This window comes from Prionailurus viverrinus, chromosome D4 (genome assembly GCF_022837055.1).
Source record: "Prionailurus viverrinus isolate Anna chromosome D4, UM_Priviv_1.0, whole genome shotgun sequence".
NCBI classification, from domain to species: domain Eukaryota; kingdom Metazoa; phylum Chordata; class Mammalia; order Carnivora; family Felidae; genus Prionailurus; species Prionailurus viverrinus.
Genome location: NC_062573.1, coordinates 29,348,127 through 29,371,291, shown reverse-complemented (window position 1 = coordinate 29,371,291; position 23,165 = coordinate 29,348,127). Strand labels below are relative to the sequence as shown.

The 23,165-nt window shown below is 51.1% G+C and overlaps 1 protein-coding gene across 3 annotated transcripts in view; it reads right to left on the bottom strand.

Moving 5' to 3' along the window:
* Positions 1-23,165, bottom strand: part of PAX5 (paired box 5) — a 195,641-nt gene that overhangs the window by 129,253 nt on the left and 43,223 nt on the right. For all 3 annotated transcript variants that reach the window (XM_047829001.1, XM_047829003.1, XM_047829002.1), the window contains exon 6: positions 2,438-2,613. In XM_047829001.1, coding sequence (XP_047684957.1) covers positions 2,438-2,613 — 176 coding nt within the window. The remainder of the gene's footprint in view (positions 1-2,437; positions 2,614-23,165) is intronic.

The window sequence follows — 23,165 nt, the reverse complement described above, 5'->3', positions numbered from 1 at the left end:
AGAACCTTCTCCCTTGCCTTGCAGGTTCTGGATCCATGTCACATGGCCCCTGAGAGAGTGCAGGCAGACAGAGTTGACGCTTGACTCATCCCTCTGTCCCCCTGGGTGCCTGGCACTGTGCCAACCTCACAGGCAGCATGCGAGAAATACGTCGGATAAGTGAACATATGAATGTCTAAGCAAGTGAGGAAATACACGGATGGCTTCTGGACTCCTCCCAATTATGATGCCCTTCAGTCTCTGCCCAGATTTCCTGGGCATTCAAAGCTAAAATGATGCAGACTCTGAATTCCGTTAAGAATCGAGGGAAATCCAGTCTCTAACACTGAATGCCTGCCTGAAGTAAACAGAAACTTAGTACAAGTGCTAGAGGCTTCTTGAAGTAGAGACCAGGTTGAGTGTAGAGGCCTGGGCCCTCACTCTTCTCCACTCACTTGCTGGGTGACCCTGGACAAACCCTGTCCCCTCTCGAGGCCTCTAAAAAATGAGGGAGTTGAAAGCTTGCCTCTGTACCCTCTGCTAGTCTCTCAAATCATGTGATCTTGTCGATGGTTAGAAGATACATTTTCTCCCCAGTTCTGGAGGGAAAGGTAGGCTTCATCCAAGGAAGGCTCCTTTTCTTTCTCCTCCTGTGTCAGACGGAATGTGGCTTTGGCCACCTCTCAGAAGGGCTCTGAGCAGGGAGAGAGGCTGTTTGTGATGGAAACAGACTCTTTACCTGAAAGCTCAAGGTCTAGAGTGTGTGGGATCAGCTCTGTCCAGCCCACAGGACCACCTCATTCCCAGGGGACACTTTACGTGTAGAAGACAGACCAAAATCTTGACCACAGCATACGAGACCTGGCCCATCTCCCCAACACTCCCATGCCCCCACGCCCTGAAGCCCAGGCACAGTGGCTCTCTTGGCCCTCTTTCCATTCCTCACCTTGAAGTGCCCCCTCTTACCTCAAGGCCCCTGCCCTTGTTGTTGCCTCTGCCAGGCACATTCCCCCCCACCCGTGTCCCTTCTCCTGTCCTGCCCTACCCCTCAGGGCTCAGCATAAAAGCATTTCCCCCCAGAAGCCATGGTGGCCTCCAGGCTGGCTCAGCTTGTGCTTTATTCTTTCAGAGAACCTCAGCACCTAGCACATCTGTAATCCATGACCTTTGGGGTTATTCTTACTTATGGGATTCTTCCACATATCTATAGGTTCCCTGAGGGCAGGTCCAAGCCTGTCTTGTTCACTCACAGTACCTAGTGCCTGGCTCCATGCTTTGCACACAGGTGATACTCCTTGGTGTTTGTTGAGTGAATACATGACTTGCCGTGTGGCCTTCAGACAAGTCTCTGCCTCTCTGGGCCTCGGTTTCTCCATATGAAAACAAAGTGGCTAGATGGTCTGTGAGAGCCCTCACAAGAACTGCTCAGACAGCTAGACTGTCATAGGATGGTGGCCCTGGAGGCTTTGCTCACTCCTCCCTACTCAACATCCCCTCTGGTCCCTTTCCCCTCCATGGGAGCTTGTGCACACAGCCTGTAGGGTTTTGACTGGCTCTATGGGAAAACTTCAGAAGCCCCATCTAATTAGCATGTAAAGGAAGCTCAGCGAGGCCAGTCCTCAGCACCAGGATCAGCTAGCGAGGTCTCTGACTTGCCCACCAGATGGGAGCTCTCGGCAGGCGGGGACCATATCTGAGCCGCCTATGCCTGCCAGGTAACCAGCCCAGACTGGGCATCAGGAAATAGTCTCTCGAGTTGCATCTGGTACTTAGGGACCTTATCCAGGCCCCAGAAGCCTCTCACTGGGCAGATCTTTCTGGTCCCATAGCTAAGACAGTGACTGCTTGTCTGTCCACGGTCAGCAAGGGGTCATCCTTCTACTTCTCTCCCTGTCTTGCAAATGACCCGGCTGGGAGTGTGTCCAGTGAGACACTTCCCCCTCTCCAGACTCTTGGATTCGGTCTCTAAAAGCATGCCAGGGCGAGCTGACGCGTGGGCTGACGGTGGGGTACACGCTGGCACCACTATAACGTGCTTTGTGACCGTATTTCCATCTTCATCCTGACTGGCAGGATGGTGACCCAAGACCACCTCCAGTGGCCCAGAAGGTCGTGACACCAGCTCTGTGCCGAGAGCCTGGGGAAAGGACGCCATTCAGCAAAAGCAGAGCAGCCAGACAAGTCATGTGACCATGCCCCACCCCGCCCCCACCCCCCCACCCCACAGGCTGGCCAGGGAGACAGAGGCACCAGGGCAAGAAGTTGCCAGAACCCCGGACAAGTCCTCCTGACCTTAGGGGACGCTGCAACCGTCCAAGTCGGGCCGAGAACAACGAGAAGCCCGCCTCTGAGTAGAACCCGGCATTCCCGCCCACACCCCGCCAAACGCCTTCGGGAGGGCCCCCCCCAGGTCTGCGTCTGGCTGGGGGTACGGCAGGCAGGGAGCCGTGGGGCGTACCTGCTCGGGCTTGATGGGCTCTGTGGTGGTGAAGATGTCTGAGTAGTGCTGCCTCTCAAACACGCGGTCCAGCACCTCCAGCTGCTGCTGCGTGAACAGTTCTCCCCGCATCTGCTTCCGGAGGAAGTCTCTGCCTGGCAGTGAGTGGCCGTTCGGCACCGGAGACTCCTGAATACCTTTGATGAGCATGAGAGAGGAAAGGGTGGGGGGGAGGAGGTTACACAAGTTGCTAAAGAAAGTCACGTCAGCTGGTGAGAGAAGACAGCCTGAGAGACCCACAAGCCCAGCTCCTTCCCTGACGAGAGAGGAAACAGACAGGGACTCGGACAAGGGGGCCCTCAGTCAAGGTTACCCTGCTGGTTAGTGCAGAGCCAGTCTCCCGTAGCCACCTGCCAGGCACCATGTGAAGCCTTTTCTACATGCATCATCTCACCTAAAACTCACAACGACCCCAAGGTAGGTAACATTATTTTCCCCATTTTGCAGATGAGAAAATTGAGACCCGAGGAATTAAAGTCATTCACCTGAAGATGAGAGCTCAGGTTGACTGGAAGGCTTAAGTACCAGGTGCCACTTCCTCTTCTATAATGAAGATTCCCCCACCCCGTGGAGGTACGGTTTTGTCCCAGAGCCGAAGCCCTTAACCCAGAACATCTGCCACTACATCACATGACCAGTCACTAAAGCACCGTGCCAGGACAGCTGTGGGGAAGGACACCACTTTCGTACAATTCTGGTGGGAGCCCACCGGTCACACACCCACGATACACAACTTGACAAAATCCATCAAAGTCACAAACGCACATATCCTTTGATGACACAGTTGCGCCTCTGGAAATGTTTTTTTACCACTAGACTCACACGTACGGGAAGTGATATGCGTGCAAGGTTCTAGTTGCAAAAGACTGGAAACAACACATGGATTTATTTGCAGGGGCTGGTTAAATGAGTTACGGCGTGCTCACACGGTGAGCCGCTGCAAAAGGGAACAAGGACTCCCACCGTGAACTGATACAGAAAGATCTTCCGGATACACCGTCCTATGAAAAATAAACCAGGTACAGCACAGCATGTATAACGTATAACCTTTTGTGTAAAAAATAAGAGGAAGAAAATAAGACTTCCCACGCATTTTGTGTATGCATATACAAAAGGAACTCTGGAGGGCACCATGAGAAACATTTAGGGCACTTACCCATTCCTTTCCGGGAGGTGGGAACTAAGTGGATAGAGGTGAAGGGGGGGATGCTTTTTTTGTTTTATGTTTTGTGTTACTGCAGAACTTTAAAGGTACCACTTACTCAAAAACACGAATTACCAAGGGTTAAATTCTGTATGTGTTCTATATTGTTAGCTCTCCACACTGTCACCATCTCTGGTGACGATGCTTACATTTCAAAGAAAATATTATGAATTACCAATAAAAAAGAAAACGGGAAGAAATATTTTTTGTGAGCCTTGAGCTTGAACCACTCAAAGTGAAAGACACAGCAAGGAGGGCAAAAGTTTCAAGCAAGGAAATGGCCTCGAGCGCCGTGCATCCCCCAGGGCCCTGTAGGACCCGGTTGCTCATGCAGGGCTGACCAGAGGTGAGGCGTCAGGCCCAGAGGTGAGGCATCTGCCTTTGCCACTGGGGAGCCCAAGGGAAACCAGCGCTTGTCAGATCTCTCACTGGCCTTCACACAGGCCTTGCCTGATTCTCTCCTACATCCCCCTCTGCCAGGACATGCTCCCGCAGACTTCATCCATCATGTCAGAGCCCCACTCGTGTGAGGAAGGAGGCCCAACCAAGGAGCTTGAAGCAGTGGGAAGCTGTGTCACTGAGATGAGCCAAAAGCTGGTGTCTCCCTAACTGTCCTATCTGGGGGCAAATGCAATGCAGGGTCTGACACTTGAGCGAAGTCACCAGTTTTGGGTGTTCACACGAATGCTGGCTTTCCAGTGTCCTCCATGGAGGCTGACAGCTCAGAGCACCTTCCTCTACGGGAAGGGCCTTCAGAGGCAACTCATAAAGCCCCTTGAGAAAACAGATCCCAGCTCCATTTGGATCCAAGAGGATACCACAGGCTAGGCTACAGCCTGAATGACCACATACTCCAACACATGGACCACGATGAAAGCTGGGCTCTCTGGCTGATGTTCCCCAGCCTAGAGTTGGGGCGCCTCCACTGGCAACCTGGGACATTAGTCCTCCACAAGACTGGTCCCTGCCTGTTCCTGTCCATAGGACATCATCCTCAGAGTCCCTTTTTCCATCATGGCCCATCCCCATGGGGGCTATTCCTACAAGGACAGCAAGACTAGCAGAATGTGGGAGCTCACAGCCCTGTCTGTGCTCTCCCATTGGTTGGCATCTGCCAAATAACCCTATTATCAAAGGACCAAAGATACATGTACATGTGCACACACACACACACACACACACACACACACACGCACACACTCACGAGGACAGCTCATCATGCTCCTCCTCAGCTATTGCTCTAGCCTGTCATCCTGGCCCCAGTCATTCCTGCTCAAGTATGATCTTGCCCGGGATCCCCAGTGCTCCCATCAAGTTTCTCCCTGTCAGAGGAACCACATCTGATCGTAAGAGACGTCTCTCTGCCCACCAACTTCACTGATACTCCCCAGCCCCAGCCTGCCAGCCAGGCCCCAAACTCCTCATGAAGGCTCCTTCCTGATAATTCCCACCCAGGTCTTGCTCTGCCCCCAGTTGGACAGTGTCCACCTCTCCCCGCCCCCCCCACCAATTCAGTCTGCTCCACTAGATGTGCCAGCCAGACTGTCCTCCCACAGATGTCCTCAGGCTCGATCCCTCCCCCGTGGGATTCATAGGCTGGGTTCTTTGCACAGCCCATAGTTCTGGAAGGGCAGAACTTCACCCCCACTAAGGGAGCTGAGGGTGGCTCTGCTGAGGACCCCTGTGGGCAAGGTCACCACCTGGTCACTGAGTAGGTCCCGGCACAGAGTAAAGGCTCAGGGCACAGGGCCAACTCAGGTATATGCACTGGGGGTCCTTGGAGTCCTATCTCCCTGAGGACAGCTCAGGTACTCCAGGCACAGACAGCCTGGCGGGGCCCTGGCCATCTAGGAAGACTCACTACATCCCACTCTGGCTTTCCGAAAGTCAACCATAGCACCCATGGGCCAAGCCTGGGAGAGGGTCCTGGCTGTCCTGGTGACCCAGACACTCCTCGTGGAAGACGGCAAGCTGGAAAGACCACCTCTCCAGGCATGTGCCCTGACCTATGACCCTGTTGCTGCCCTTGCCCCTCCAGCACCCCTGCTTTCTCCATTAGGAAGGGAGGCGAGGTAGGTCTACCCTGTCACCTAGTGCAGATGCCTAATGTCTGTCATTTCCTTAGGAGGCTGGGGACACTTCTACACATATAATCACCCATTTAACAAGTATTGATGAAGTATTTACTCTGCACCAAGTGATGTTTAGAAAAAACAATAGAGGATCCAATGATGACTAAGACAGGCCCCTCTTTCCAAACAAGAAAGGGCAGCCACTGTAGCCAAGTACTCCCACAGACATACGGCTACAAACTGTGATTACTGCCAAGTAGAAAAAGGGTCCAGAAATATATGCATAGGACTATGGATAATGAATGGGGAAGGGGTGTGACCGCATGGGGAGGAGCCAGAGAAGTCTTCTAAGGGGAAGTCATGCTTGAAGTGAGAGTAGAGGACAAGGGTCAGCAGTGCAAAGAGGGTGGGGGTGGGGAGGGCATGCCAGGCAGAGGAGACCGCCTACAAAGGCTTAGACATGAGGAATCGAAAGGCCGGGGGAGAGATGGTGAGGGGAAGAGACCCCAGGGGACCATGGAGAGGCAGGCTGGGGATGGCCTAGCAGCCCCGGACCCCACAGAAGGCCACGGGGAAGATCTGAGTCCTGCTGGGGGAGCAGTGCAGGGACCACAGGAGGGGCTGGGGAACAATCACCCTCCACACTTCTCAGTCCCAGGACCTGAAATGCTAGTTCCTTTAGATCAGGCTGTTCTTTGGAAGCCCTGCTCCCAAGACTCATCTTTTGGAAAGACTCGGGGCTGGCCACATGAAATTTGCATTTGTGGGCATCTGAATGTGATGCTTGGAGTCAGGCTGTCACCCACAGGTCACCCACCATGCTCCTATGGAAGGTAAACCGTTCCTCGTTGACATGTGTACCCTGTTACTAGGACAGACACAGCCTGTGAGCAGGCGTGCCACCTCCTCCAGGATGCCCTCCTTCCTGCCCCAGCTGCTTCATCTCCCACTCTCTGGGCTCTGACCACTTTCTCCCTTTTCTCAGGTGTCAAGCCCCCTGGGCTCTTTACTCTGACACTGCGCTATTAGCCGCCTCAAGGGGAAGCCCCAGTTAATTCATCTCTGTCTGCTCCATGGGGAGTATTTATGGGATAAATGAACAAGTCAGGAATACCTGTGACAACCACTCTCATTCCGCAGGTCCGGTCTGCAAATGTCAGCATCCCTCTCTATCTGACCTCATTCATTTGATCATTCATTCTTCTCTTAACCAACCTCAGTGAGCAGGTGCCGTGCTAATGCCGGCATACAACGATGGGCAAAAGCCGCCCTGGCCCTGCCCTCATGGACTTATGTTCAGTGGAGGAGCGAAATGTTAATTGAAAAATAATCAGACCAGAAAAGGCGCACGTGTCAACCAAGATAAATACTCTGACAAAAAGATGCATAATTCTCCGGCCAGGGACACAGCTGACCTGCCTCTGGGAGCCACACATAGTGGGTACACAGTGAGTATGAGCCAAACAAACCAATTGTATGCTAAGAGACAGCTATAAAAATGAATATCCGAAAATCATCCCTGGCACAAGGGCAGGTCTGAACCTCCAAGCCTCCAGTGGAAGTTTCCATAGCATTTCTCATCTGTGCTGCAAAGATGCTGTCTGACTTCGTTGGGGAATGTGGTCTTGGAGACAAGCTACAGAAATGCTCGGACCGATTTTATTCCAGGGAGAAAAATCTGAACTTGCAATGTGAATGGTATGCTTAAATATATGGATAGACATGGGCAAAGTACAAAGGTATACAGGGGGCATGGTATCTTTAAATCTTTTTTTCTACTCCAAATCAAATAATATGTAATAGACCCAGTGCTGGGCTTAGTCAACCATGGCTCGTAGAATTAACATTCTGGAAGCTAGCTTCAGGGGAGCAAGGGGCAGGAAGCCCCGTCTCGGGGAGCAGAGAAATGCTGGCTTTAAATTTCAGGTTAAACCAATGTTATTCACAACCCGGCTTTGAAGCTAAAAGCTTTACACAATCGGGTCTGGTCACGAAAAGGGGGAGGAAGCAAAATAGCCTCAGATTCCCATCTGTCAAGAGAAAGCTGTCTCTTGTGTGTCTTAAAAGATCATAAACCCATTGCGTTTTCTTCAGAGCACAGAAGACTCGGAGGTTTTGCATTTTTCTTGAAGGGTTCTGGTTTGTTTCTTTAAAAATCATCATGTACTTTATGTCTGCAGATGCTCACTGGGAGGAAAAAAAAAATAAAAACAAACAGGAATCTCCATAATCCCTTCTGGTATCGTGGCCTTTGGGATGTAACAGTAGCCAAAGGCCTAGGAGCCCCAGGAAAGGAAGCTGGAGCCCGTGGGTCAGTTTTCAGCCTTTCTTGGGTCCTCTTTCTCTACAAACCCAGCCAAAGTCAGAGCCCTTAGTGAACCTCCTCTGTCCTCGCCGCTGCCCCTCTGCATGGCAGGGCAGTGGCAGGGCCCAGTGGGAAAAGGGTTGAGAGCCAGCAGACCTGGGTTCTAGCCCCAGCTCTGCCCTTACTTGCTGTGTGAGCCCAGGCAAGTTTCTCGCCCTCCCTGGGTCTCAGGGGCCCCATCAACAAACTAAAGAGGCTGAGTCAGTCATTTCTAACCATTTTCTCCTCCAAAATCCACCCAGATTTTGTCTACTAAATAGTATTAAATAACCATTAACTTATTTTCCCATTTTGGTTGTTCTGTACAGTCTTTTCAGGGTATCCCCGTGCAGTATCCATTCCACCCCTAAACAACTGCCCACGCCTAGCCAGGGGATCCCATTCTCTTTGCCAATACTTGGTTTAGGAACAGCCATGTGAAGAGCAAGGGGCTGCTGGGAGCTTCTGGGAGCAAGTCAGAGAGAGGAAGAAATCTCTTCTTCACTAGGATACACTTACCCTTAATCTTTTTGAATTTGTGAGAATAAGTCCCAGATCCCATTACTGCTGTATGCACTACAATGCCCCCTACCCTTACCCCAGGGCCCAAAGTCCTCTCCCCATCTGGCCTGCAGGGTTCCGTGGTAGTGACACCCAGCCAGTCTGCTGCCTCTGACCCACGCTGATATTCTGACACCCACCACGCTCCCAGGCCTGCCTCCCCCAGTGAAGATGGGGCAGAGCTGGGTCTTGGCGGATCAGGCTCAGAGAGGTTGAGTAACTGAGGTCGCTCAGCTGGGATGTGTACCTAGGCCTCTTCTCTGCTGTGTTCTTTCCACTTCCCTTTACCCTTCAGGTCAGCCACTAAAACTAATGCCCTCCATTTCCTCATCTGCAAACTGGCACAAAGGTCTGCAGGACAATCCCTGGGGCTTTGGTAAGGATTAATGAGATAATCTCCAGGAACGTGCTTAGCACGGTGCCTGGTGCAAAGTTAATGTCCAAAGAGTGTTAGTCACTGTCACCATCACTTTCACCAGGGAAACCCTTCCAAGGCTTCCTCAAGACAAAGTCCAAGACTTCAGGGCCTTCATGATCTGCCCCTGCAGTCACAGGCACCCCTCAGTCACTCCACAATGTCATCCCAGCAGGGTATGCCTCATTCCTCAAGTGTCCCTTCACGGCACTCCCCGATGCCACCATTCGCTCCGTTCCCTCCGCCGGCTGGCCTTCACTCCTGCCCATCAAGGCTCAGCCTAAAAACCACCTCCTCTCTGAAGCCTGCCTCCAGATCCAAAGGCTGAACTACCTGCCCTTTCTTCTGGGTCTCCTCAGCAAGCTGCACAAGCCACCACTCTGGCCTGGATTTTACTCCTTACAACACATCCTGTGAGGCCGGTCCCCATTTCACAGCTGGCAAAGATATGAAGTATCTTGTTCAAGGCCACAGCAAATGCGTGCATACCTATTAACATGTCTTACAGTGAAGCCAGGACTGTGGTAGACGTGGCTCACACACCAGGGAAGCCTGGGCACCCCAAACTCAGGCCCAGACGCAAATCCTCACTCTGTATCTTACAAGCCTATGATATTTGAGAAACTTCAATCTCTTGAATCCTCGATTTTGCCATCTGTAAAATAGGACAATAAAGAGACCTGGGGTTGACAAAAGAATGGGATGAGGGTACGTGTAAAATGCTTAGCATAGTACCTGGTACACAGTAAGTGCTGAAAAAACACAAGCCATTTCTAGGATTATTCTTTCTTTCCTTCCCTGCTAAGAGTATGAGCTCTCTGAGGACAGAGGCCACGTCTGACTCACCTCAAGCACAGGAGATGCTAATCAAGGTTTGTTGATTGAATGCATAACCTAGGAAGACTTGAGGGGATGCAGGCCTGAATGACTTGGGGAACTCGGCAGCAGGACAGTCTCTGGCGTCATCAGAGAACTCGGGAGAAAACCTTCAGGAGTGACCTCCATGACGTCAGTGATCCGGAGAAGGAAAGAGTGAAACAACTAAGGCCTTATGTTCTAAACTACTTCTAAGAAAGACCTGAGGCAGTTCATAAACTTTTAAATTTTAAACTCAGCTGAGCTCTAAGCTCCCAGCAACAACAACAGAACGCCATTAATTCTTCTACTCTGCATGGGGGTGTCTGGATGCTGAGGGTGACCCAGAGATGACTAACAACAGGGAGGGGGTCCTGCAGGAGGGGCCATCCGAGCCAGACCCCAGATAAAGAGAGGAGACAAAATGAGAAGATGAGGGGGATGGGATTCCTGGCACAGACAAGAAGATTCAGCTGAGGACATTTCTAGAGCATCTACTACGAGCCAGGCCCTGTGCTGGGGACCAGGATGGCAGGGCTGGAAATATCCCATGGCAGCGCCAAACCAAAATCGATGTTCTGGGTGATTGTATAAATACCATCTTAAAGTGGGGCCGCAGACTGAGAAAAATCAAAGTGGCGTGGAGGAAAATTCCATTGGAACTACCATTATTCAGCCATTAGTTTCACTCAATCTTTCTTCTCAGAGAAGGAAAACGCAAAATTGTAAAATTGCCAAATACGTTCGGGTTCGACCAGAGTGAATCTGATTGTGCCGTGTGTTACCCAATGTGTCATAGGCTGTCAGTGAGCGAAAGGCCCCGAGGGACCGACAATTCCACACTCCAGGATGGCAAAGGGATTTGTCCAGGGCCAGAAGGCAAGTCCAAAGTGAGCTGAACCTGGGAACACAAGACTCCTGATTCCTGTTCCAAGCCTCATGGACCCATTCATTCCTGAGCAACATGCACCAAACTCCTGCTGGCGGTCTGGCCGTGAGTGTGGCACCTGAATTAGAGAGGGGTTTAAGTCACCCCCCTGCCCTTGAGTGGACGAGGTAGAGGAGTGAATAATTCCAATGTAGTAAGTGCTGGGAGCCGAAGAAGTGGAGACAGCCCCGGGAGCCAAATGGTGGTTGGCAGTCCTTATACAGAGCTTGCTCCGTGCCAGGCACTATTCTAAGCACCTTACCCACTTAGTCCCCATAACAACCAAATAATGTTAAGTCTGCTATTTCCCCCTCCCATTTTACAGGTGAGGAAACAGGTGCGGGGAGGTTAAGTAACTTGCCCATGGCCACACAGCTAAGAGATGGAAGAGTTGGGATCCAAACCCAAGCAGTCTAACTCCAGAGTCTGCTCCTAAGCCTATACTAAACCACTCCACTTAATCCAGACTGGGGCAAGGGTGATCCAAAAAGCCACGTGGGAAAAATGGAGCCCAAGACTTAAGAAAGAATAGGAAGGAGTTAGCCAAAGAAAGGGGTGGAGAGAGGAAGGAAGTGCATTCCAACTAGAGGGAACAGCATATGCAAAGGCCCAGAAGCACGAGAAAACACGGTGTTTGGGAAATGGCTATAATTCAGTAGGACTGGAATGCAGGAATTAGGGGAGGGGGAAGAGGGCAAAGTGTGCAAGGCTCTCTCCTCTCTGTCTAGCTGCTCAGCGCTGCTATCCATTATCCAGACCCTAATATATCCTGTGATGTACAAACAGCACAAATACACAATTGAAGCTCTCATGGTGTTGGTACGAAGAGATGGGATTTCTTTGTGCTTAATTAAATCAAGATGACCTCAACGAATAGGCAGGAAGGAATACCCAGTGCACTGCCACAGGATAAGTCTGTTTTCTCTAATCCATACTGTCCAAGTCCATTACCTTGCACAGTAGTACCTAATTCCTCCACCTTACAGAAATAGGCACACTAATTAGGGAAGATGTTAACCACCACGGTGAAAATATTCCAAAGCAAATGAAATATTACTAGCAGCAAAAGGGTGATTTGTTTCTATGAGTTGTGCTTTTAGATGAGATTAAAGAATGCTAAAGGCTTCATTTTAATTATAGCTGGAAGGACTCCTTGTGCATGCGTCCCCTTTTTTGGCTTTCACACACACAGCAGTCTGTCCCTCATCCCCGCGGCACAGAAATAAATAAATAAATAAAAGGGTTTAAAAATCATATTTACACTGATATCTTTGCATTACCCCCACTTGAGTTTTTAAATTACTGTCTTTATTTTTTTCCAAGGACAATATAACTAAAAAGAAGGTTCATATTTTGAAGTGTATCTATCTGATCATCGCACAAATGTTTTCAAGAGAAATCACTATATTTCTCCAAGATGGGTATGGGTTTTGTCATAGATCAAAGTGAGAGGGAGGAAAAAAAGATAAATCATCAGAGATCCAAAAATACTTTTCATTTGGAGAAGATATCAGGCCATTTCGATGGGGCTGATGGAGTCCCTGTTCTGTCTCCATTACCCGAGGCAGGCAGCCCCAGCCAGGAGCCAACTACTGAGATTATATTCCCCATAAGATGGTCCCCGATATATATATATATATATGATCTTCAACCTCTATTGATTGACCAATTTCACAAGCAAAGACTGGTGAAATGAAGCTGAAATGAACATCATGCTTTAACTCATTGAACCTATCAGGCCTGAGTTAATCTCACTGTCCACTGTCTCTGATAGAATTCAATTGATCAATCATGTTTCGGTGATAGTACCATTTCACTGGCTTATTGCTTCTTCATTTCAGAGCTTGACCTGTTAGATATACTCGGACTGGCTCGACTCCTCTTGGATACACAGAGATCAGCCTCTGTCTGCCAATGTGTGTCATCTCCTGTCCCAGTTGAAAAGAACTCAAGAGGCTTTTGTGCGGATCTGTGGTGTGTTTTTCCACCAAACACATGCACGTCGATGGGGGACTCAGGATGGCATGGAACTGAGCAAACTCTAAGCACAAACTCTAAGAGGGCTCTGCATTCTGCATGGAAGCACCGTCAACTGCACTCAGAAGGGGCATGTGCTTATGTTATACTGGAAAGTGTGTGTGCCCACACCGGGTAAGGCACATCCAAAAATGGTAACCACAACAGCAACAGTAACAGCTGCCACTCAAGCATATGTTCTCGCCGACCTTTCACATTCCTCAGTTTATCTGCCTCTCACAAGAGCCGGAAGAGTTGAGCAAGTGATTATCATTCCCATTTTACAGATGAGAAAATGGGCTCACAGAGGGGGAAGGTGGTTTGCCCGAGGTCACACAGCAGCGTTATCAGGACAGGTGAGACTAAGAGGCCTAGGGACTCAGCTCCTGAGTGCCTCTGCCAACCTCCAGGCAATTTCAGGATTGCCAAGACATTCTGCACACCACTGTCTTCGGCTACTTGGATGAAAGAAACATCTTCAAATCACACGTCCGAGAATTTTAGAGCTTAGGGTGGATCCTAAGATTGTCTGCAGCTTCACGTACAGCTTCGAAACTGAGGCCCAGAGGGCAGTAAACAGTTGTCCAAAGTCACTAAGACACTCAGCAGCCCAACCGGAACTCAAACTTGGATCCCAGGGGCTCAGCTCAGGACTCCGCACTTTCTCCGGACACCTCTCTGATTTGTGCCAAGCCAATGGGCTCCTACCAACAGAGAGAACCTCATTCTCCACTGTCAACATGGCCCAGTGTACTGTTATGTTTCCTTCACGGCATTTAATTTAAATTTCCCAACTGCAAGCCAAGATTCTGTGCTTTGGGAAATCAGGGGACAGGGGCTCTGCCCGGCTGTCTGCCTGGGGGAGGTGGTTCTTGGAGCCACAAGGCTGAGCCCAGCATGCAGGTCTCTGGAGGAGGCCAGGGCAATGACAGTTTGCAAATAAGCCTTGCATCTGCTCAGAGCTGGCAGAGTCGGCAAACACACTAATGGACTTTTCCTCTACCCGCGGGGAGCTGGGGAGAAGCTATAAATAAAGTAGGCGCCTCTGGGGGGAGCCATTGCTGAGGCCTGAGAGAGGGCTGAGACTAGGGGCTCGCTGACGGTGGGGGAAAGGGCTTTTGGGCCTCTCCCTGCAGCACACTGCCTCTCTTACCCACCAGATGACAGTCCACCTTCCAGTAACCCCAAGCCCCACATCCCAGATCCCCCCAGTCTGTTTTCCAAATAGTTGGGCCCTTGTGTGATCATATTAATATACTTAAAATTCATGCCTGGCACAGAAGGGTTATGGGGTGGAGGGGTTCATATGGTCTGATCTGGCCACAGTGTACAGACCTCATCAGAGGGAAATGTGACAGAGGCTCCAGGGCCAGATGATGGTCCCAGCCCAGGAGAGAGCTGACGACGGGAATGACTACCCAGTTCAGAGCCAGGCTCAGGAGACAATCAAGAGCGAAAATCTGCCGAATTTAGCGACTCACTGGTGGCCGGGGGCAAAACACACCTCTGAAGTTCCCCGTTAGACGTACTGGGCTGCCCCATCTCACTCCCAGCAAAATCCACAGTGGATCATGGCCTACAAGGCCCTTCAGCATCTGGGTGCCCTGCCCTGCAGCCCGGCCTTCCCGTCTCCCCTCCTCCCACTCTCCTCCACTCTGGTCAGCTCTAGCCACACTGGCTTCCTTGCTGTCCCTCAGTTATGCCAAGCACACCCCTGCCTCGGATCTTCACATCCGCCGTTCCCTCTCTCTAGAAAGTTCCTCCCCAGGTGTTGGCTCACTCCTCCCTCCTCAAATGTCATTTCATCATTATGACCACCCTCCAGAAACCAGCATGTACTCCCCACCCCCTCCCCACCTCACTCTCTATCCCCTTACCCAGCTTCATTCTCCACCAGAGCACTTAGCAACATGCTGCTTATTTTCCTTATTTACTTATTCTCTTTCTCTTATTAGAAGATGTCACTCATGAGGGCAGAGGTTTTCGTCTATCCTGTTCATCGCTGTGTCCCCAGTACCTAGAACACTTAGCAGGCACAATATGAACACTTGTGAAATGAATGGATAAAAGTGGACATTTCACTGAAAGTGACAAAATAAACAAGTACAAAGAAGACAGCCGCTCCTTGATGACCTGTTGGTAAAGGGTGGTCACTGGCCCACTCAGGGCATCCGATGCTGCCTTCCGTGCCTGGCCTGGGGCCTAGGAGACAGAACCCCCTGAGGGAAGTCAAAGGGGGCCACCATGCCGTGTCCCCCATGGAGGCCACAGTGCCCAACACTGAGTCAGGAGCCATTAAAAAGATGAATGACTCCCTAGGAGAGAGGCCCAGGCTTGGAAGTGTTTAAATGACACAGATGGTAATGTGCAGGCACCAGCTCGGGCTACGCCACTTGCCAGCTGTGTGACCTCCTCAGTTCATCTGTGCAATGGGCTCAATAAATTGTGCCGAGTCCAAGCACTAGGTCAGAGCGAGCAAGCGGCTAGATCCCAAATGAGATCGCAATGTTTGCACAGCAAGCATCTCATGTCAGCTGATGAGGACAGGGAGTGAGGACAGGAGAAGGAAGCCATGTGCTTAATTAAAAGGACAAGATGCGTACAGAGAGGGATACCGGGCTAGGCTGCATCTCTTGGCTCAAGCATCCAACCATCTTTTCTGGTGCTCTGAGTCCAAGCTTAGCCCCATAAGGGAACCCAATCTCAGCTCTCAAGGGAGCCATCCTCTGGCAGGGAGACAAAGCCTAGAGATGCAGCTATGACACCAGCCTGGGAAAGTGCCCTAAGAGAACCCCAAACGGCAGACGGTGGGGGCCAAGAGACAGAAGTCATCTGGTACTAAATGGGGGGTCAGGGAAGGCTTCCTGGAAGGAGGAGGTGGCATCTGAGCCAAGATTTGGGCTTGGGAGGATGAGGAAGGGGGCAGAGGATATCCCGGTAGAGATAAGATGTGAGGAGGCTGTGCTCACTGACTGAGGGCTCCTGGGAGCTTGGCACCCATGGAGTAGGGGCTTATGTTTCACAACCCGGATAGAAATCAGCTCATGTTTCTGTCTCCCTAATGCCAGGTCTTGCACACAATAGGTGCACAATATATGCAGATAGTGTTTTTTACCAGAGTCACAGAACTTCCCAAAGGAAGGGAGCCCAGAGACAAACTGTTTGTTCCAGTGGATCTCAACAAAGATGATCAGATCAGAGGAAATTTGGGTAATCTGTGCGTTTTTGTTACCAGGGAGGAATTACGGCATTTAGTGGGCAGAGTCAGGGGGGGTACCCAGCCCCGTTCAGCACAGTGAAGAGTTGCCCTGAGCCCACATGTCTTTGGAATGACCCATCATACATTCAGGTTCGTGAAAACTCTTTTTTTAAGGTTTTATTTTTAAGTAGTCTTTACACCCAGTGCGGGGCTCAAACTCACAGCCCTAGGATCAAGAGCTGCCTGCTTCACTTACTGAGCCAGCCACGTGCCCCCAAAACTCTCTTTATAAATATCTGGGCCATGAACCTAACTGTTTTACTTATAGACACAAACTTGCGTTTTAATTTACACTGACTTTTCCGGGAATGCAACCATCACATAAATTGAGAAAAGGTTATGCTTTGTTTTGGTTGGAATTGTATCCAGACATGTTCATAGTTTCAGAAAATCAGTTTACTGACGGCAACACCACCAGAAGTATTTGCATTGCCAAAAAACACAGCTGCCCACATTTGTAGCCGCTGCATTCGTGGTGATTCTCTGCATAAGTGCAAAGCAACTGACTACTTTATTATGTCTTCTGGCGTAGTCATGCCTGAGCATTTACATAATGAAATACACCATTTTATTATGATTTTATTTTTCTTTCCCCTTTTGTCACAATTGGGGCATTGAATTGATTTTTTAAAATTATGTGGGTAGGTAGCTTATATTGTTTCTAAATTTCATTTTCAGATAGCAAAGGAAGCACTACAAAACATTTGTTTTGTTTGTTTAAGGTTTTTTTTAATGTTCATTTATTTTTGCGAGAAAGAGAGAGAGAGAGTGTGTGTGCCGGGGGGGGGGGGGGGGGTAGAGAGAGATGGAGACAGACAGGCTCCAAGCTTTCAGCACAGAGCCCGATGTGGGGCTTGAACCCACAAACCACAAGATCATGACCTGAGCCAAAGTTGGACACCCAACCAACGGAGTCACCCAGGAGCCCCCCAAATACTTGTCTTAAAGAGGGGATGCCAAGTTGACAGGTATTCACTGCACATGCTTTCCAAGGCCCCTCCAGTTCTGCCTGTTAGGACTCTCCCATGGCAGGGACTATCTTCCTAATCTGTCTTCCTGAAAAAGGGACGTATCTAGGGAAAGAAAGAGTTCTCCAGACACCTTTCGAGAGACAGGAAGACGAGTGCCACAATTAACTCTCAAATAAATGTACTTCCTCAACATGAACAGTGAGAGCTTGCTCCTAAAAGCCAACACCTGGAATCCCCCCATCCTTTTTAGAAACCCATTTCCCAAACACAATAATCCAGCTAGAACAGAGCCAAGAGGAGACTAGGGTCCCACAGAAGCTTCTCCTTCCTGCCTGGGTCTCTAACAAAGGAAAGAGCAAAAGGCCAGGGGAAGAAAAGACACCTTGAGAAATCAGTGCTCCTGCTGTCCTGCAAACATGCAAAATGGGCCTGGAGTTGAGAGCGCTGGGGAGGTGGGACAAAGCCGGGGTGAGGGTGAGGTGAAAGAGTAGGGGAGTGGGGGAGGAGGCCCATGTGCTCCCCCTGCCACAGGCAGAGCAGGTAAGTGCACAGGCTCTGAAACAAGACTGCCTGGGTCTGAATCCCAGCCCTGCAACGTGCTAGCCTTGTGACCCTGGGCTGGTTATTTCATCTCTCATTTTTTCCATCTGCAAAAGGAAAACAGTAATAGCACCTGCACTTCTCAAGGCTGCTGAGAGCACAGTGCCTGCCACATAGTGAGTGCTTCAGTCTCACTGCCAGCCTCATAAGGCTGAGAGAAAAAGAACATTTGCTCCTCCACTGGTCACACTGCAAGACCAGGGGGCTGCGGGCTGGGGACAGAGACCTGTGTCCTGGCTCCGTCTCCCCTGGGGACCACACTCATCCTCAGCTGGCCCTCACAGATGATCAGTGGCAACTCCCCCATTTTACAGATGGGGATACTAGGGCACAGAGGGGAGGAACGTGGACATCGCTCATATGGCAAACTAGTGCTGGATTCCCAAGCCAGACTCCTTCCACAGCATCGGGCTCCTTCTTAAACACTCTAAGCACCAGTCTGTACATCTGTGAATAAGAGTGATTGTCACAGGGTGGCACTAGGGATCACTGAATGCAATGACAGAGGGAAAAGCCCTCAGCAAGCCTTCATCAAGCTTAGCTGACTCGGAATTCTGGCCATTATGCAGCACACAGTAGGTTCCTGGTGTACTGATCACATGTACTGCATTATCCTCTCTCGCTGACCAGTAAGCTCCCCAAGGGCAGTGACCCGTTAGTACCAGGGTACCTAACACATGGTTGGCTCTCCCTACACATTTGTTGAGTGAATTAACGATAGCATGCCTGAAAAAAGAACTGGAAAAGGAAAAAAAAAAAAAAAAAGGAGAGAATGAACTCTGGTCTCTCTAACCAGGGGGAAAGAAAGAGATTACAAGAAAGAGAGAGGTCCTGTCTCTTATCCACTCCTTCTGCATCTGTGCTCTGTGCCAGGCTCCACGCTGGGTGCTGAGGAGGAATGGAAGGTGGTCCCTGTCCTTAGAATTCATGGTCTGAAGAGGGAGATAGTAAGAAGGCTGCAGAGGCTCAGGGGCAGCCACCCGACTGAGTCTTCTCTGCAAGAGCAAGGAGGGCTTCCTGTGGGAGGTGCCATGCGGCAAAGCCCGGGGATGCAGACTGGGGATAGAGGTGGAGAGAAAGCCATCTCTCCAGGGCGGAGGTTATAGAGGCAATGCCCACAGGTATGTTGGGCGGAAATCCGGCCCTGAATTTGTCAAGCCACCGCACTGGAACGAAGCAGGGATGCCTTTCTGCTTTTTTTCTACTTTCCACTCGTGCAAGAGACAAAAAGTTGATGTCAAAGCTTCACTCCGTCAGACCAGAAGCCCCTAGGCCCCAGGGGCCGAGGGAAGAAGGGGCCGCGGGGACACCCAGGAAGGCTGGCCGGTAGGACAAGCATCTTGCCATCCCAGTTCTGCACTGTGGTCCAAGGGGAGAGCGGTGTGCATCATCCACCTCGGTCCCAGGAGGCCCGTCAGCACGGCCTCTCCTCCCCAGGCTCTGGGGTTCGCAGCGTCCCCGGGTTCCTGACACTCGCTGGGCCGAGTCCCCGCCGCCGGCGCCCCTCGCCTCCGCGCGCATCATCTGCTCCGCTGCCCAGCTCGCGGCTGCCGCCGCGCCCGCGCTCCCCGGGGCCCGGAAAGCTGGCATCCGTTGTTACCATAACAAACTCAATTGTTCTCAGCAGGGCCCCGGCAAATAAAGTCATTCATTACGGGCCTCTCCCGGCCGCCGTGGGCTGCGCGGCAATCAGCGGGCCGCTCGCCGCCCCCTCGCGGGCCGAGACACGCGCCAGCGCCGTTACCTGCCGGGGCCGCCACGCTGTGCCCCGCGGCCCAGCCGAGGCCGCCGGCGGGGGGAGCGCCCGGCCGCCGGGTAGTTTTATCGCCGAACGTCAATTGACTTATACTGATTGGCTTCCTGCCGCCAAATGTCAATTAAATTGCAAATGCTTGGCGGAGCCGGGCGGCGGGCCGCCTCCTTCCCGAGGGCGCCGCGCGCTCCCTTCTTTTTGCGCCACGGCCTGAATCTGCGGTTGAATTTATTTCTCCTTCCACACCGCGGAGGAAAATCCCGATGCCCTCCCGGGAGAAGTGTACCCTCCGTTCCGGGCCGAGGGGGACCGGACCAGGAGGGCGGTCTGGCCTCTCTGTCGCAAGGCGGCACGACGGAATCTCTGGAAATTCCTCAAAGCTCCTGGCGCAGGAATCCCGGTGCGACCTTGAATAAACCCCTTCCCGCTCCGCTCAGGCCTGGCTCTCTTCCACCTGCCTCGGGGGCTCGAAGGAGACCGCAGCCGGGGTCCCGCGTCTGGCTGTGCGGAGGGCGCAAGGTCCGGCGGCGGAATCACTAACATTCACCTGGCGCCGACCCTGGGTCGAGTCGTGTATGGGCACCGTCTAATGTTGTCAACAACCCTTTGAAGCAGATATTACTATGATCCTTTTTTTACAGGGACGAGAATGGAGGCGCAGGTTAGGGAAGTTGTCTAAGCTCTCCCGGCCAAGGAGCCGCCGCTCGAAGATTTGGCAGCCAGATTTTGGAAGCATGTAGCATAATTATTGTGCGCTGTGCTCACGGGGAAGGGCTGTGGAAAAATGAGAAAGGGAAAGGAACAGGGCGCTGACCTAGACCTGGGCACCTGCCACTGCCAAGAACTGTGCCAGGTGTTTTGCACTCTTTACGGAATTCTCACAGTGATTGTATGACCTAGGTACTACAGACCCCACTTTACAGATGGGAAAACTGACCTCTGGAGGAGTTAAGGAATTGTTCAGTCTGGGAACAGGCTCATGAACTGAATTATAGGAACCGTCTCACACCTACATAGAGCTTTACAGTTTACAAAGTACTTTCTCACGCATTGCTTCTCACCGAGTCTGCACAAGACCTTGAGGAAGGCATTCTGTTCTCTTTTGCCAAGAAGAAAACTGAGGCCCAAAATGGCTTGCCCAATGTCACCAGCACTCAAAGCAGCACTTAAACCCTGTCCCTCCAAGTCCAGTGCTCCAAGCCCTACCTCAAAGAGGCCTTGAGGTGAGGGCCACCCAAGTGTGGGCTCTGTTCTTGCCCCCTCTCCCATCCTGCAGGGAGCTAAGGGGGGACAAAAGTCATAACTGGAGTCAAGCTGGAAAACGCTTAAGGTCATGGCAAGAGCAGGAAAGGGGGCTCTCAGGAAAGAAGGCATTTTCTGTAGGGACCATACATGAGGCCCCCAAAGAGATTTTGTTATTGTTCCTCCATTGTCTCCCATAAACGCCCTCCCCACCTTTGCAGCTTGTCTACTCCTTAAGGCTATGTCTTGGGAGAGAGGTTTGCAGGTTCTTAACTGATAAAACGTGCCAGCATTTAAAAGATACAAACCTGACCAATCATCCTTTTCAGAAAAGAGATGTTAGCAGAACAAAAGTACCATTCAAGAGTGCTGGATGGCGTTGTGTCTCAGACAGAAAGGAAACGGAAGAGAGAGAAGATGAGGAGCAAGGAGGGGGGCAGTGGAGGGGGGGGGGAGGAGGGAAAAGGAAGGATCCGGAGTTGGAAGGTTTGTCTGGGCTCAACTGAGGACCCAGAGGGGAGGGACCTGATCGAGATCACACAGCAAGACAGTGGCTGAACTGGGGTCAGGAACCCAGGCCTCTCCACCCCATGTCAGTCTCATCCTGCCTCTGCAAGCTGTCCTCATCCACAACTCGAATTATTAGCCTTTTGGAATACAGAGCTAAAGTTCTGCCAGTGTAAATTCTGGTGGGTATGTCTTCCTTTTTCTTTGGACCCCTTGCCTGAATGGTCCTATCATTAGTCCTAGCAATATAAATAAAATAATTATTTAAAAAAAAAAAAAGAGGGGCGCCTGGGTGGCACAGTCGGTTAAGCGTCCGACTTCAGCCAGGTCACGATCTCACGGTCTGTGAGTTCGAGCCCCGCGTCAGGCTCTGGGCTGATGGCTCAGAGCCTGGAGCCTGTTTCTGATTCTGTGTCTCCCTCTCTCTCTGCCCCTCCCCCGTTCATGCTCTGTCTCTCTCTGTCTGAAAAATAAATAAATGTTGAAAAAAAAAATTAAAAAAAAAAAAAAAAAGAATGGGAACACAAAAAAGCTGGGAATTTAGAAAATTGTCGACAAGGTCATCAAGGAATCTAAATTCAGGGTAACAACTCTTTGCTTCGATGATAGAAATAATAATAGCTATTTTGAAACGTGCCACATGCCAGTGCCTGGTGAAATATCACAAGTAACATTTTTTAATTGCCAGGAAAAGCCAAAATTATTATCCCCTTTGACAGGCGAGGAAACTGAAACTCAGAGAAGACCCCTGTCAAAGCTCGCAGAGCTGATACCCGGAAGGGCTGGGTCCAAACTCTAGTCCACCCGCTGCACTACCCAGCTGTGGTTTAAAGCCTATGTGTGATCAGCCAATTATTGCGCTTGAAACTGACCAACTTGAAGGTGTGACAAGAAAGTGTGCACAGCGGTGCTGGGGGAAACCTCAGAAGTGGGGCACCTAATTAATAAAACAGGCTCTGAGCCAAGGTCGCCCCCTGTGCTCAGACTGGCAGGAGGATAGGATGGCAGAAATGGACGGGGCGGGGGGGGGGGGGAGATGGAATTGAGAGCTGGGGGAGTTCCCACTGATGCCATCCTTTGCGACACCATATGAGAGGAAGATCAGGATGGCGACCACCCAGGTGCCAGTCCCAGCACTGCCACTGTTGAATGTTGGGGCTATGTGACCTTGGGCAACTTCCCCAATCTCTTTGAATCTCTATAAAACGGGGATGATAGGAGTACCTACCTGGTGTTGTGGTGGTGAGTATTAAATGCATTAATAAAATACATACAGTAAACAGTAAGTGCTACCCATTGGGGTTGTGCCGTGTTGTAGTTGCGATTTGGGGCCACACACTGGAACATATGCTCAGGTGCGGCAGGCAGGATAGGGGCTGAAGGCACCAGCATGCACGTATGTGTGTGCATGCGCATATGTACACGCGTATACGTGTATTTAGACCAAGGGAGAGAGAGCTCCCTTCCTTTCTGGAATGGTTGCCATGAGACCCTTTCTATGGGGCCAGACAGCAGCGGCTAGAGGACAGAGGCTTTGGGGTCAGGCAAGAATGGGTGGATGTTTGATGTGCAAGCCTCTGGGTTCTACACAGCCGCCAGCATCCACCGACCAGATGGGCTCCAGGCTTCTATGTCATCCAGAGTCCCTATTCAGTACATATTTGCTACCATGAACCGGTCCCTGTGCTGGGTACTAGGGCAACAGTGATGAGCACTGCAGACACAGTCTCACAGGGCAGACAATGACCAATGTGGTATTTTTATCAACAGGCAGGTTCTGTGTGCTGAGGGTGGGGCCAGGGGAGCCAGCAAGAGTGAGCACCAAGGAAGCCCTCGCTTAGGAAGTGATATTCATGCTGGATCCTAAAGATTTGGGATGTCACCTGGGTAAATGGTTGGCAAGAAGGGACAATTTCCCAGGCAGTGAGAACAGCACCATAATAAGAGGCATCCTTTATTGAG